This window comes from Oryzias latipes, chromosome 4, assembly GCF_002234675.1.
Source record: "Oryzias latipes chromosome 4, ASM223467v1".
In the NCBI taxonomy this organism is placed as follows: Eukaryota; Metazoa; Chordata; class Actinopteri; order Beloniformes; family Adrianichthyidae; genus Oryzias; species Oryzias latipes.
Window position 1 is genome coordinate 3503861 of NC_019862.2, and position 15612 is coordinate 3519472.

The 15612-nt window shown below is 44.9% G+C and overlaps 1 protein-coding gene and 1 long non-coding RNA gene across 3 annotated transcripts in view; one reads left to right on the forward strand and one right to left on the reverse strand.

Moving 5' to 3' along the window:
- LOC110014720 lies at positions 1 to 9553 on the forward strand. The gene is made up of 3 exons (XR_002289720.2): positions 1 to 308; positions 405 to 1984; positions 9540 to 9553. It is a non-coding gene; the product is annotated as an uncharacterized LOC110014720 (long non-coding RNA).
- plpp3 (phospholipid phosphatase 3) overlaps positions 2864 to 15612 on the reverse strand; it is a 25329-nt gene continuing 12580 nt past the window's right edge. The window contains exons 2-7 of one of the 2 annotated variants that reach the window (XM_004067617.3): positions 15324 to 15481; positions 13369 to 13461; positions 12559 to 12746; positions 12427 to 12484; positions 9017 to 9193; positions 2864 to 3329 (exon numbers count right to left, since the gene is read on the reverse strand). In XM_004067617.3, the coding sequence (XP_004067665.1) occupies positions 3201 to 3329; positions 9017 to 9193; positions 12427 to 12484; positions 12559 to 12746; positions 13369 to 13461; positions 15324 to 15481 (803 nt within the window). In that variant the 3' untranslated portion in view covers positions 2864 to 3200. The remainder of the gene's footprint in view (positions 3330 to 9016; positions 9194 to 12426; positions 12485 to 12558; positions 12747 to 13368; positions 13462 to 15323; positions 15482 to 15612) is intronic. The other variant, XM_004067618.3, reaches the window with a different exon arrangement.

The window sequence follows — 15612 nt, forward strand, 5'->3', positions numbered from 1 at the left end:
TCCGAGCTGTTCTTTAGCTCCCTTATAGAACATGTTGGCTTCAAGTCTTATCTGTTGGATGTTTAAAAGTCCAAAACATTTGACCGTAGAAGGGAGTAAACAATTTGGCTTTTCTGAGACTTCTCACAGTTTTAAAAACCTTTTCTGAGACCCAGGGTGGAGAAACGTGTCGCTCTGCCAAGGAGTTTCTAATCCCTCCTCAGTTTGTCACAATTACAACATCAGCATCGCTCACTAAAAGCTTTTCTCCTGCCAGCAGGAAGTTGAAACTGAAGTTTTACAAAAGGCAGAGCATCAAGATGTAAACGGTGAGTAATGCCATCAGAGTGGATGAGTGGCCGTGCTGCACTGTGTGACTGAGAGCGGTAACTCTGTAAGGACCTTGGTCTTTTTCCTTTCGCCAGCTTTGCTCTGCAGCTGCCAAACAAGACCACAACACGGACCTCCTACGAACAGCACGGCCGACCCGGGACTGCCAGCTGTTCACCCAAACAGGGGCAGATTTAGACCCTGCACCAACACAATCAAGGTCAAATCCAAAAAACTCATCCATTATGTCTGTTCTTTGGGAACTGAATTTATTTGCGTTTTATCCACATTGAAATAAAAATTTTCTTCTTTAGAAAGTTTTGTGTAATTTTAGGATTAATTTTAAATTTTCTGGGGTTTTCCTCCGGCGTCTAGCCTCTGCAAAGTCCCCCTTAATTTAATTTTTTTCCGTTATTCATCAAGCTTCAAATCAGGTTTATGTCTGTTCAGTTCAGCTCCATACGAACAACACAGTCATAAAAATGTTGACATTAGTTAAAACATGTAAATGTTTTTTGCACCTGTAAAAAGGTGTTTTTTTAATTTATTTTGCTTTTGGGTCTAAAGAGAGAAGTGTGGCCACTGCAGCTCTGATATCATTAGCTTTCACTTTATTCATAGTTGGTCACAGAAGCTTATGTGTCCGTTCCCAGCTCTGTCTCTGTTCCATCTCAGTAATTATGGCCACATTCACACAACTCACACATTTACATTGTGTTTGTAAATGTGAAGTTCACCTTTATTTCAATGGATTTGTGTCTTGTGGCTTCTGTTCTCCTCATAGTCTGTCTTTACTATTTAGAAATGGTTTTAAATTAATGTATTCCTAAAATTTGACCATAAAAATGGACCAGATTGGCATTTCAAACAGGCTATTAGATGCATGATTGCTGGTCATTGCATCCTTCACTCCTAACCCTTTCTAGAGGTGAGATGCAGGGTCACTGAAGTGATCTCCATATTTCAACAAAAATCCATCCATTAAGCCAGTAAATATGCCAAACCACAAACATGTTTATGATGAGCTTTTTATTTATAAGCTTATTAAATGCAGCCAAGTACATTTAGCAGAAAAAAGTATAACTACTATTTCTTCTTTACAAAAAATGACAATGTAAAAATACTAATATTGCATTTCAGTACAATTGAAGGTTTATTCCTTCTAATGTAAATAACAGTTGTAGCTATTACAATCTACAATAGTTTTGTTATATTGATACAAAAATCTGTCAATCGATGCTTTTTTAAGCAGCACTTTTGCATTGAGCACAGATCTGGAGTCATAGTGGATTTATCTAAACATGATAAGAAAACAATCTTAAAAAAGTTAATTTTACTGATCTATACATTATTTATAAAAAAAAAAAAAAGAGTGGAAACAGTTTGTGAAATGATGGGACGGACGGCACGATGAAAGAGCTGTGCAACATGGCGGCACAGGTTCTTGGAGGAGGATTTCTGAGTAGGCTATAAATAAAAAGGACACGTGTGTGTGTGTGTGTGTGTGTGTGTGTGTGTGCTGCTTCACAGCTGATAGTGATTACACACTAAACATGCAAGATTAAAGATGCTCCATAGCATAAACATTTAAGATCCACAGTTTTTCTAACATTTACCTGTTAGTTTGCTTCCTCACAGACAATGACACACACACACACAAGCGCGCACCCACACCGTTTATCAGGAGGGGGCTCCTGGGGTGAGACATGCACACATGCAGCCCCACTCAGGAGGTGTACAGGGACAGATGTACCCACACAAATGTAACACACTCACACACACAGACTAACATCCATCGCCAATGAGTGATGGGCGTGGGCACCTCCTGCCAGCAGAAAGAGCCCAAATAATCCCAAAAAATGTGCCAGCTTAGCTGTAAAGTGTCCCCTTCTCAGTGGTGACAGGCCACACCCCTTCACTTCGTCCACCTACAGCCTTCCTGTTTAGGAATCCTGACAGATGCTCTGACACCTGGAGGTCAGTGGCACAGCCCCACCTCTAAGGTGTGTGTGGGGAGGCGTAGAGCTCAGCCTTCCTTTTTCCACAGAGTCTTCTCCCCCTTCACCAAGTTTAACCTCAAAAACTGCAACTTCCCGGGTTTGGGCTGCTCTGAGGGTCCACTGACCAAAGGCTGACGTGCTGACCCCCACACAGGCATCTCAGCTGAGAGGACGCCGTTCTGTTTTAGAACTAGTGGAAATGAGAAGTGTGTGATCCTTTAGAAACCCAAACTGAAGGGAGATGATTGGAGAGTTGAAGCTTCTGTCTCTTGTCAGCACCATCAACCTCCCGTCAGTCAAACACCTCAGGCAGCAAGTGGTGATGAAGTGAAGTGAAAACAGTGCTAAAAGTTCTATCTTTCTGCTCTGTTAATATTTGTTTCTGCTCCTCCATGCAGTAACCCCCCCCCCCCCCCCTCCTTAGTTCAGGACATTGTTTGAGGTGATTCAAGGCCACAGAGTTTAGAGGAGGAGCATCCCTCTCCGGTCAGGCACAGAGTTGGTTTTGATTCTTTTAATCAGACTATTTTTTTCTTTTTATTGGCCTTTCTTTCGTTAGTGTTTTCCCTCTGTGTGGTTTATCCTTCCATCAGGCCCCCCCAGCTATGCCCGTCGATTCGTCACTTTTTGATTCTTTTTGTGCTTAGAAGGGCAGATGATGAAAGGCTCACAGGTTTAGAATAGTACAAATCAATCCTGGATAGTCAGGTTGGAATTTTGCTGTTCATCTCTTAAATCTGACACCCCCGTCTGCCTCCTTGGGCAGTGCAGAGGGAGGGGGGGGTGACGTTTAAAAAGCAGCTAGTCTCTTGTTGCTACATTCTACTGTCCGATGGGAGGTGAGCAGCTCCGTGATTGGCTCCTCAGACACAGGAAGGGCGTGGCCTTCCCTTACACCATGTTGTGGTGGTTGTTCCTCTCGATGATGTCGGATGAAGGGAGCAGCTCCTTCTTGATGGGGGAGGGCGGGGGCGTCACCACCTTCTCCCTGGGCTTGAAGAGGTCTGACACGTAATAAACCTGGGGAGGGGGGAGGGGGGGTACATAGTTAAAACAGAGCAGGAGTAAGCACTGATGGAAGACGAAGGGAAAACGACTTTCACGTGACCACAAAGAGCAGATCTGACCACCTTCAGTGACGATGAAAAGTTTAATTGTAGACGTTGAGATCAAATGAAAATGGTGGCATTACAACAAACATCATTTCCTCTTAAAGCGGTCTTGTTTTTCCCTTTTTGATTAATTGTCTCCCATGTAACCCTTGTGCTATCCTAGGCACTTTAACATTGGGAGTTGGGTCATCTAGACCCACTAGACAGTGCTCTGAACCTTTTTTCTTCAATGATTTGTGATCTTCACTGGTGTCCATGGATTACATGAAATCTTTCCACCTTTATCCACCTTTGTCATGGTAGGGAGAACACGTCAATGTAAGGGGGGGGGTCATCTAAGATAACACTTCTTCTTCTTCTTCCTCTTTCGGCTTCTCCCATCAGGGGTCGCCACAGCGAACAAGTCGCATGTTAAACTTGGCAATGTTTTACGCCGGATGCCCTTCCTGACGCAACCTTCTCAAACCGGGCTTGGGACCGGCACAGAGCTAGAGAAGGGAACAGGGAGCAGCCCGGAGTCGAACCCTGGTTTCATGGACGGAAGGCGCCGCAAACCAGCACGAGCTAAACCGGCTTACAAAAACCTTGTGAGAAAACAATTTGACCAGAACAATGTAGTCAACTGGGTAAAAAATGCTTGATTTGTAGAGGTAATAGTTGGGTTTGGTTGAAGATCACATATTTCAGAACAAACTAGCAGAAAAAATAAAGATGAACTGTTGGCATAATTCATTCCAAGTAACATATTAAGAATATTTCGCAGTCTATTCAAGATTATCTTAATGAGGCAACTTATCTGAACACTTTTTTTAAAGTTTTTACGTATCAGGAGAAGAGAACAAGCCTTTGACCTGCATGAACTCACTGATGCTTTCCAACAGACAAACTGTATGACGGGAACCCCTGAGGTACAGTGTTCTGAGTGATTAAGAAGGAATGCGTGAGTAAAAGGAGCCCGTTCAGCGTCATCACGGGCGGCAGGTCTAAACAGGCGTCTAATAAATGTGCTGCCTGTTCTGCTGTCTGTATGAAGAGATATGAGCTGACAACAGAACAAGTTTACATAAATGATGACGTCACCAGGAGAAAATACACCAATGATTTCCTACAGCCATTCCAAACCAGAAGGGATGAGTAATCTGGCGGAAGGAAGTGATGTAAGTTTGGCTCATAATCATTTATCAGACCTTGAAATCGTCTAAAATGGAATGATGTCAGGCTGGCACTGACGTGAAAACAGGGAAAGGAGAAGGCAGAAAAGCCAACGTGAAATGTCTTCTCGAGGTTTCTGGTAAACTCACACTTCAAACAGGAACACTGGGCATGAACGGAAACGTTTTCTCTCCGAATTGGACGACCAATTCTAAGAGAAATTGCTGAACAAAGAACAAAACCCAAACATTTCAGCCAAGAGCAGCTTGGTCAGAAGCAGGGGGGTGACAGAGGAAGAGCTGCTACTCAACACAAAACTCTGTCGCACAACCCACTGTGCATCCGGTCCTCTGAGAAGCTCATAACTACTATTCTTAGTGCTCAGGAAGAAGAAAAATTAATCTAAGGAAACATCAGCAAAGTTTGCCTAAATATTGGGGATGAAGTCAGAAACCTGACTACATGCTGCCAGGGACGGTAACTTGTTCTGACCTGCTCGTCAAAAACAGACCACAAAGTAGTCTAGTGGGTGGTGTGTAGGTGAATGAGTCCCCTTCAAATGGAGTCCCCCTTTTTTGTCAATCTGCAATTATCTTGTGTATCATGCACCCATGGGGAAAGCAGAAAGGATGTGAGGTCATATCTCTGGGTGTCACGCAAGCTCTTGTTGGGAAACACTCTGAGCTGGTTTCCCATCTGTGTCCAATCGTAGCTGACCTGGCTGCTGCATCGTCCAGCCCCCAACCTATCACCCCTGCACTGCCATGGCAGAGCGCTTATCGTGACCTTTCCGCTTCCTGCCCCTGACACACGCAATACAAAGCCTCCAGCCCCCATTGTTTCGGGTTGCAATCAGCACTTTCTCACTTTTAAATGACTAAAACTGAAACAAACCGCAAAAGCTTTGGTTTGTGTCTATTAAAATAACTGACATTTAACTAAATAGGTCAAAACTTTTTACGAAGGTGGTTAAAATTTTTTTTTTTTTTTTAACCACAAATATATGGTCTGTTTTCACATGAAATCTGGTGCTTATCAAATGTCCTAACACTACGGTGGACAAAAGTGTGACAATTTATATCTAAAATAAAATCTGACTGAAAAAAGTTCCACAAATCTATGCTTTACTGTGAACATGCAGAAATTCAGAGAAACCACCTTTCTGAAACAAACAGAGCAAAAGTAGAAATAGCACGTCAATTGTTCTGAAATAAATTTCAGTCAGACAACTCATGAAGTACAGAAGATTCATTTCCATATTTCTTTTAGTTTGGCATAAGGCTCCGTTCAGATACATAAAACAAAGATCTCCATAGAAACCCCCTAACTGAGATCACAGGTGGAAGCCAGGGAGGAGGGTGATGAACGCAGAGCTCACGGAAATGGAAGAAGAGGATTGGACCGCACACCTAAATCTTAAGTAGGATGCTGAACAGGTGACGTAATTAGACTGAACTGCCCACAGGGAGGAGTAACCAGGTAAACGCACTGCTTGAGTTGTCTGCCTGAAATACTCCCAGGGTCATTCCTTTTAGTCATCTGTGTAAATCAGTGAAAGCTGATTCGCTGTGGCAACCACTAACAACATATTGATGGAAAGCCATCCATCCATCCATCTTCCTCCGCTTATCCAGGACCGGGTCGTGGGGGCAGCAGTCTAAGTAAAAATGATCAGACTTCCCTCGCCCTGGCCACTTCCTCCAGCTCCTCTGGGGGGACCCCGAGGAGTTCCCAGGCCAGTTGAGAGACATAGTCTCTCCAGCGTGTCCTGGGTCTTCCCCCGGGGCCTCCGTCCAGTGGGACATGCCCAGAAAACCTCCCCAGGGAGGCGTCCAGGAGGAATCCAGACTAGACACCCGAGCCACTTCAACTGGCTCCTCTGGAGATGGAGGAAAAGCGGTTCTACTCTGAACTCTCTCCAGGTGACCGAGCTCCTCACCCTAAGGGAGCACCCAGCCACCCTACAGAGGAAGCTCTTTCCGCCGCTTGTATTCAGGACCTCGTTCTTTTGGTCATGACCCAGAACTCATGACCATAGGTGAGTATTGGAACAAAGATTTAACGGTAAATTGAGAGCTTTGCTTTCTGGCTTAGATCTCTCTTCACCCCGACGGACTGGTACAGTAACCGCATAACTACGGATGTTGCTCCGATCCGCCTGTCAATAGATCACTCCAGTCTTCCCTTACTCGTGAACAAGACCCCAATATATTCTAACCCCTTCACCTGGGGCAGGAATACTCCACCCACAGAGATGGCAAACTACCTTTCTCTGGTAAAGAACCATGGCCTAAGATTTAGCAGTGCTGACCCTCAACACTCAGCCGCAAATCGCCCAAATGCAGGCTGGAGGTCCTGGCTCAAGGAAGCCAACAGGACAACATCATCTGCAAAGAGCAGAGAAGAAATCCCATGGTCCCCAAGCCAGAGCCCCCAGAATTTCTAGCGCCTAGAAATTTCTTTCCAAAAGACTATGAAAAGAACCGGTGATAAAGGGCAGCCCTGCCGGAGTCCAACATGCACCGGGAACAGGTCTGACTTAATTCGACTAAGATAATTAAGCTCTTGCTCCTGTCATACAGAGACCGGACAGCCTTCAGTAAGGCTCCCCGGACCCCAGACTCCCAGAACACCCTCCACAGGATACTATGGTGGACGCGGTCAAAAGGCTTCTCCAAATCCACCAAACACATATGGACTGGATGAGCAAACTCCCACAATCCCTCCAGCCCCCTTAAAAAGGGTTTAGAGCTGGTCCACTGTTCCACGACCAGGACGGAAACCGCACTGTTGTTCCTGGATCTGAGGTTCAACTACCGGACGGACTCTTCCATCCAATACCCTGGCAACACATGAGCGGGCAGAGCGCGAACGGAACATGTGATCCTCTAATCAGAGGTTGGCCACTCTACCTCTGCACCACAACTGCTCTTATAATACAATTTCATTTCAGTTTTCGAAAACAGGTTACTGTTCACCAACAGCTCCTATAGGAAAGTGTAGATGTTAAAAAATAAAAAACATTTGGTCCTGATCATCTCAAAGTCAGAACTTGTGCTTGTGTAGGGCGGTTGACCTCTCATCGGAAGATTGCAGGTTTGATTCCCCCCTTGCCTACCCCTGCGTCGAAGTGCCTTTGGGCAAGACACTGAACCCCACCTTGCCTCTGGTGGAAGGTTGGCGCCAGTGTTCGACAGTGTGTGAATGGGTGAATGGGACTGTAAAGCGCTTTGGGCTTCGAGGAAGGTAGAAAAGCGCTACTCAAGCACATGCCATTTATCGTTGAGGAAAATCCAACCAGCAGCTGCTGCCTGAAGATCTAAAGATGTTTACACCGTGATTTAATCCTTCAGCCCAACACTTGTACCTCCTCTCTCCTGCCTCCACTCATCTGCTGTCAGGTCCTTTCTGCTCCGCGGCCTGCTGAGAGGCTGAAGCAGCCAAGCTAAGTGTTTACAGATGTGTTTCTCCAAAGACGGGGCAAATCAGAGGGGGTGTGAAGGATTGTAAAACTAACCGCATTGCCTGAGTTGGCATGGTTTGGTTGTGTGTTCCCATGTGTTTGTGAATAAAGTGATAGTGCTGTCTTCCTGTGAGCAGGAGACTGGAGGAAGAGCTGGTTTGATTCAGCTAACGCTTGTTTGAGGAAAGATTCCGACACCTTCCTGCCACTTTCATTCCGTCTGAACTGCAGGTTTTGCCATCAAGTTCACAACCTGAGCACATTTCTTGCTTAAATTTAGTGAGTTTACAAGACTAAGCTAGAAAATAGACTGAGCTACACCCAGCTGGTAGACTTTCAGTATGAAAGTCATTTGTTTTCCCTCCAGGAATCCCTAACAAACCCAGAGATTGGAGCGCATGGCCATGCTGTGTGTGATTCATGGTGTGCCTGTGTGAGCCAAGGCGCCACTTCCAAGCTCTTGCTTAATTCTGTGAAGCTAATTCTTTCCACATTCATGTTCCATATTTCTGCCAGAGGCAGCAGGGTTTTGCAGGAGCCCACTAAGCTGATGGAACCAGAGCGAGCGTGAAAGCAAACGAACTAATAAAGGGCCTCATTCCAGCATCAAAGCCTAAACTTTTTGGTCTGATTCACTGCTTTTCTCTTTATACGTCCCCACTTTTGCTCTTGACCCAGACTCCATTTTCCTTGGCTCCTTTCGTGCTTAGTGTAATGATGAAGTTACAAAATGATTTGGCTCTTGCTGTGATGACATGTCCCAAAAAAGTGAAGAAACTTTCAGAACATGCAGAGAAACACACTTCAAAATGAGCTCAGCTCCAAGCAATGTGTTGCTCATTAAGGAGTCAGATTCTCTTCATCTCCCCTTTGTTTTCTTAAAAACAAAAGAGAATGGAACAAGACTGGATTGGCCTCACTAACAAAACCCCCAGCATACGGTCACATTAGGGAATGCTTTAGATGTATCTTTAACTCACTATGCCGTAGGCCACCAGAGCTCCCTGCACGAAGCCAGCCAGCACATCCGTGGGGTGGTGCTTGTGGTCGGACACGCGCGACAAGCCAGTGTAGAAGGCCATCATCAACACAGTGAACTGCAGCAGCGGGCGCAGAAGTCGAGCCCCTCTCCATGTAAACCTGGACTGGATATAGAACTGCCGACACAGAGAGGAGGAATATTAATTAACAGCAATAGTGATGACTAGGATTCTGAAAAAAAAAGCATAATCCATACAGTCCTACTGAGGCCTTTTCAGCCTCATTGCTTCATTTATTAGTCAGAAACAGACAGCTGCTGATATTTGAGCTGCTCCTTGATGCCTGCACCTGCAGGAACTGTGTTTTGTGTTTCTGAGGATGTCTGGGCTGGACCACAGTTGGCAGGACCGGCAGAGCGCTGAAGAAACAGATGCAAACAGCTGACTGTCTGACTCAAGCACGACGGATTTATGTTTTTACATCTAGGCTGCAAAAACAGCACAGGCACATAGGCACACCAAGCACACACACACACTTACATCCACACACACACTCTCCAACATGCATGATCCAACCCTTAGTCGTAGTCAACTCTGTTGTGTTTTGGAGCAAACAGAAGATAAAACGGATGCAACCCCTCCACCGTACCATTTTCTGAGCCATGATAACGGCTTCAGGGGAACCAAAACAGGAATAATTCAATCCAAGGTCACTATCACTCACTAAGGCTGCAGCTTCTTACCCAGACTTGCTGTTTTTCCCCCTCAGCTTGGCATGCAGAGCGGAGAATGCCACCTGGGTTCTGCAGACAACCTGTGTTTCTGCCCCAGTAACACTCCTACTGTCTGAGACTCAAAATGTTGCTCCCATATAATCAAAAAACCATAGATAGCCAGACCCTGTAGATGTGGATCTCCTTCACGCTTCCTCTGCAGCAATCTATCACTGCTATTCTCCCAGCGGAAGCAGAGGAAATCATCCCATCCATTCTTTTTCGTTTTGATGTTTGCATGTGAGGTTTCAGGTAATGGGCAAGGGCCACCGTTGAGAACTGTTGTCAGACAGCCTGCAGTCAAGCATAACCTCCGGACCTCTTAGCTTTAAGAAAGCTTTGATGAAAAAAACAAAACAAGTTAACTTAGCCAAAACAAGGAGTCTCAGTGACATGCCTGTCAGTGTGACCTTATCTAGCTGGAGGGTAACACGTATGCTCTGATAACCCCGTTCAACCCTAATTCAGCAAAAGCTGCACAAGCAAACACGTGATAAGTGATTAGGACGGCTGTCAAAACTTCCCTCTGAGTCCGATTTTTGCTTTTGTGCTCCTTAAATGTGTTTCTAACAATTACATGTTGCAATAAAACGGAACAAAAGAAGCCTGGAATGTTCCCATGACAGGAGAAACAAGAGCAACACCAAGTCCCGTGGTTTTTTGGGGAATTCACAAGCATTCCAATGAGACTTTTGGGCTCTGTTTCTCCAGCTCTGAGTCAAAGTCCGTGTTAAACCAGAGAAATCGCAAACAAACACAACAATGTGACAAAGAAACAGAGAATAAGTTGCAGTTCCATGCCGTTCCTTCTTCTTTTCTTACACTTCAAAGCATAGCTGTGGTCCAGACCTTTTATATCACAAACACAAACTGTTATTGGCTTTATTTGCACAGAACACATTAGGTGAAATGCACAGCAGCTGCTTCCTGCTTGTGGGCTCTGCAAATGCTATCTGGTTTGTACTATTCATTGTGTGCCACTTTTTACCACATAATGTGCAGATTCAACCCTAAGACATGCATGGAAATACAATGCATCACCATCACAGACAGCTTTTAGCAGATGACACGAGGCTGTGGTCAGAGCGTGAGGCAGAAGCCTTTGTGTTCAGTATGCGTGTGGTAAAGGAAAAAGAAGCAGAGCAGTCAAGGCTGAGGGGGAAACCCAAGCATGAAAAGATCTACTGACATCTATGTTGTGGGGACAGTTTTTAATGAAGACAAAACAAAGACCTGATAGTGTTTTTACCGAGCCTTCATGGAGAATGACAAGTGGACAGCAGTTTGTGCACTGAAGTGGTTCATGGTACATTTAAAACCCTTTATTTTATTAAATTAATTACTGTTTGCTCTGAGGTTCACTGAGGATCTGTGGAAACAACCAACAAAAAGAAAGATCAGATATGTGTCCAGCCTTTCACTAAATACTTTATGTGAAAATAACTTTAAGATCCAGGTAGTGTTTCCTTGATATATTGTGGTTCGCCTTTCACAGCAGATTTTGCATGTTTTTGTGCTTGTTTTCTCAGTGCATTGTGTTCTGCCTCCTGATTGGCTGCTAACCGTTGTCAATCAATCTCCTCCGTGCTGTACAGATATTGTCAGCTCTCCAAACCCACAACAATCTTTAATCTAAACAGATCTTTGTTTTCATTTTATAATCCTGGAATTGTTTCTCTATTTTTTAACTTTAAGAGTTCAAACCAGGGAGACAAGTGTTAAAATGTTCATGTCTGTCTGAGAAAAGTGTAGAAAGTGTGTAGTGAGGAGTTTTACAGCCTTAAAACATCAGTAATCCTACTAATTATTTTTCCCCTGAAAAATAAGGCCCACAACCAACGAGGAAATACTGTAAATCTGATGGAACTGTACAAATCCGTAACTTTTTCCCATTTTTACACCCTTTTTCTCTTTTCCAGAGCTCGTCCCTGCATTAGCTTTTCTTCTACTGAGAAAAACAAAATGCATTTGACTCCTGTTTCTCCGAAGGAAACCCCTGATGTGGGTTTCATCCTTTTGTAATCCACTCCTTCATCTGCTATTGCTCCGTGTATCGAGAGCTGGCATCAGTTCTGAGTTTGCCACAAGTGGAACACTGCTCTCTGACTAGTGTGTCACCATGTGGTTTGGATGCAGAACATCTCCATTCATTCCCTGCATTTTCCCTTGCTCTTTTCCATCTTTTCCTCTGACCAGACTGGGGCTGCAGGTTCACCCAAAGGCTGGGAAATACCCACATGGCACTCTCACTGCTTGGCAGAGAACACAATACACCAGAATCCACTGTGAGAACCGAGTCCACCTTGCAGAAGGGCTAACCCAAAGCACCCACTCTTCTATGTAGCACAAAAGCGAGTGTGCTGTGCAGAGCAACAGAGGGCAGGAAATAAATGAGACACTACTCTTGAAATGATCTGTGAGACTATATTTAGAGGTGTTAAAGCTCACTGGGAGCTGGCTAGAACCCAGCCATGAAGCCGGCAGAGCGGTCTTGACCTTTCTCTTTTTGAGGTTTCCTCCACCAGTGAATCCCATAATCAGAGGCCGGCCCTTTTTCCTTAAGTCCCTCTACAATCTGTCAGCAATTGTCCAATGATTGTGTGTTTGCATGTTGGCAGGCGTGTAAAGACTACTTACAGCAAGGTAGAGCATGGTATACAGGGAAAAAGACGCATGTCCTGAGAAAAAGGATTTCCTGCAGGGAAAAAGAATTCCATAAGTAAAAATTCCAGCAGAACCTTTTACAGTTTAGTACTTGTGGTCACGAACCTGGCCTCTTGTACTTCGCTGTCTCTACCAGTGCAGGTGTAGTTGGTGATGTATCCAACCGAACAGTTGATGGTGGAGAAATCTGGCCTACACACATCCAAGAAGTGCGGTCTCATCCGACCCACTGACACTTTGGCGATGTCTGTGAATGACTGGCTCACGGCACAGCCAAAGAGAAACACACCTAACTGGAAGACGGGAGGAAAACACAAAGTTAGTAAGGCATAACCACCATTTCATTCATTTTTAGTGAAAGTGCAATAGTGTTTGTGCAATAATTATGCATATGTTAACACAGATTACAACAAATATTCAAAGCCTTTTTGTAGGTTTGCATTGTTGTTCCAAAGTCTACAGCGGATTTTTGAAGTTTTAAACTGTAACACTACAAAGACACAAATCCTTTGTGTTTTCAAGCTCTAGTTTTGTTTGGTTTCCTGTCTTTCTCCGTCTTTCTGGGTTGGAGTGAGGGTTGGATGTCCGTGGTTGGGTCATGCCTCCTGCACACCTGCAGCAGTGGAAAAGGTCGGCTCACTCACTGACCTACTGCCAGATCGTTGGCTTTCTATGGAACCTACTTTTGCCCTCTGCCCAGCTCAGCACTTCTAAAATCCTGAAAATCCCCTTTTTTCTGATGCTCTTTTGATCCACCAGACAGTCCACTACAATAAGTCTGAAGGCAGAACTAGCACACTGAAGTAAAAAGCAATGCATTGTATTTCTATTGTTTGCATTATCATCTTTTTCTGGGTTAAACAGAAAAAGCTCTGGTGAAGTTTGTAACAAACTCTTGTGAGAAGCAGAACTGACCTGTTTGTAGAGAGCTGCAACATAAGGATTGCCAACAAATGATTTGGTTCCCTCGTGAAGTTGATGAATCCTGAAGCATTCTCCGATAATAATCTATTAAAAAAAGGATTTCTCAGGTGAACAGGTCAAATCTGGAGCAACTTCCAGCTAACTGATGGTGCAGACAGGCAAATGTTTGAACATGCAGACAGCCAAAAAGAAGCAATTAGAAAAAAGCTTGATATGAGGACATTTTCAATCCAGGTCTGGCTTTAAGGTGGATGTGTGAAGCAGGGGAATGAGTGAGTTGTGCAAAGACAAACATTTACAATGAGCATGGCCTGCCTTTCCCTCAGGCACTGTGGATGGGAAGTGAGGTTGAAAAACCACAGTGCTGTGATGCAGACTGATGCAGCAACAGTGACGGCAACTGGTAAAGAAAAGCAAAAAAGCTATCGCCAATTGTCTAGACTGAGTATGTGAGTCAGGCTGACACAGATTGATGCACAGGACGTTTATGTGCATCATCATTTCCTTTCCATCCTAATTAAGATTGACATTAACTCAGGTGCCAGGTATTCTAGGTTGTGTTGGGCTCCTTGGAAAGACGGCTGCTCTAACCAGGTCCATGCCAAGCCCTCGTATTAGAGGACACAGCTTCTGCTTTTGTAAATAACATCAGAGGATGCCTTAAACCCAATATGCTGTACTTTAGGCAGCCTTTGTTGTTCAGCCAGATCAAAAAGAACGTTTGGACAGAGCTGTTATAAATGTTTCCTGCAAAATCTGCACGGAAAGAAGGGGGCTAATTGAGCCAATCAGCTGCTCCAAACAACTAGCATGGTGGGTGGTCGCCTGGCAGACCAGCAGCAAGAAGAAACAAATACTGCAGAGTTTAGGTCTGATTGAGTCAGCTATTGTCAGAACTGTTGTGATCAGAAAATTCCAGCTGCAGGAGGCTGGATCAACCTGCGGTCTTTGTCTTCTCTAGATGTTTCTTCTTCAAAGTGAGCTTATATGAGATCAGATTCTCTGGGATCAGGTGGATGTTTAATACGTTTAATGGAGTTGTCACTAAGTAGGCCGGAAAAATCTCGGTTTCTTTGCTGTGCAGACACCTCCCAAATAAGACCAGAGGGATTCTCCTGGCAATTAGAGGTCCAAAATGTTACCAAGTATGTATGCATGTGTGTAAATGCGTGCATGAGAGAGTGCACAACGCTGTAGCAGACACTACTGATGTAACACAGCTGTATTGGACACGCCATCAGTGCCGACACACGAGCATGTATAGGACCTAACAAACACAAGCACAGCTTCCTGGTTCTAACAGGCAGAGGAGCTTCCCTAGTGGGTTTATGTGGGTGTGCCCACCGAGCTGAGGGCACGGAGACGCCACTGAGGTGACGCTTCAGTCTGGGAGCTTAAGAGGGGGCTTAGCAATAGAGAGTCTGGGGGCTATAAAGATCACATGGCATTCATTGAAATGTGTTTCACTGTCATGTCTTTCTGCTAAACCTGACCTACTTTAATCTGCTGACACAAAGCCGGAGCCAGTCCTCTTTTGAGAACGTGTGCCCAGTTATTAGTCTGAAAGGTTTGTGCTGTTTCTAGTGTGACACCTCAGGCTATCGGCAGCAGCAAAGGAGATCAAAGTGGGAAGGAGGACCAGGACCTTGTAAACTCTCTTTGGTCCTAAGTGTTGATGTCTTTGCACACATACATTTTCTAATCTTAGGACAAACAAAATCTGTTAGGAGTGTGAATGAGAGAAGTGATCAGAACTGTCATGAAGTCGGGAGGGGACGACACAGAGCACATTAGGCAGGGAATGGGGGATGTTGTGAGACACAGTGTATGACAGGAGTTGACCGAAACTTTAAATGAGGTGCCGGTTAGGTGTCCAGGAGTCTGAGGAGAAGGAAGCAGCAAAGGCGTTACACTGATGGCAGAGACAGGTGTGGATTTAGACTTACAGAGAAGCTGACAATAAGAATGCCAGCCCCACAAAGCACGGCATCACTAATGGTGTCTCCCTCTTTTTGGGGGTAGCGGATGGACTCGTCCGAACAGTAAAACCCACGCTGGTACGGCTTAATGGTGCTAGTCTCAATGATCAGGAAAGGCAGGCTAGCTACAAAAGACACAAAGAGAGAGAGGACAGGGTGTGTGAGAAGAGAATGTGAAGACAAAAGCACCTGGTCAGTGACACAGACATTAACAGGAGAAAATAGCAGCCGCACAAAGAGCATGCTGGCATCCTGG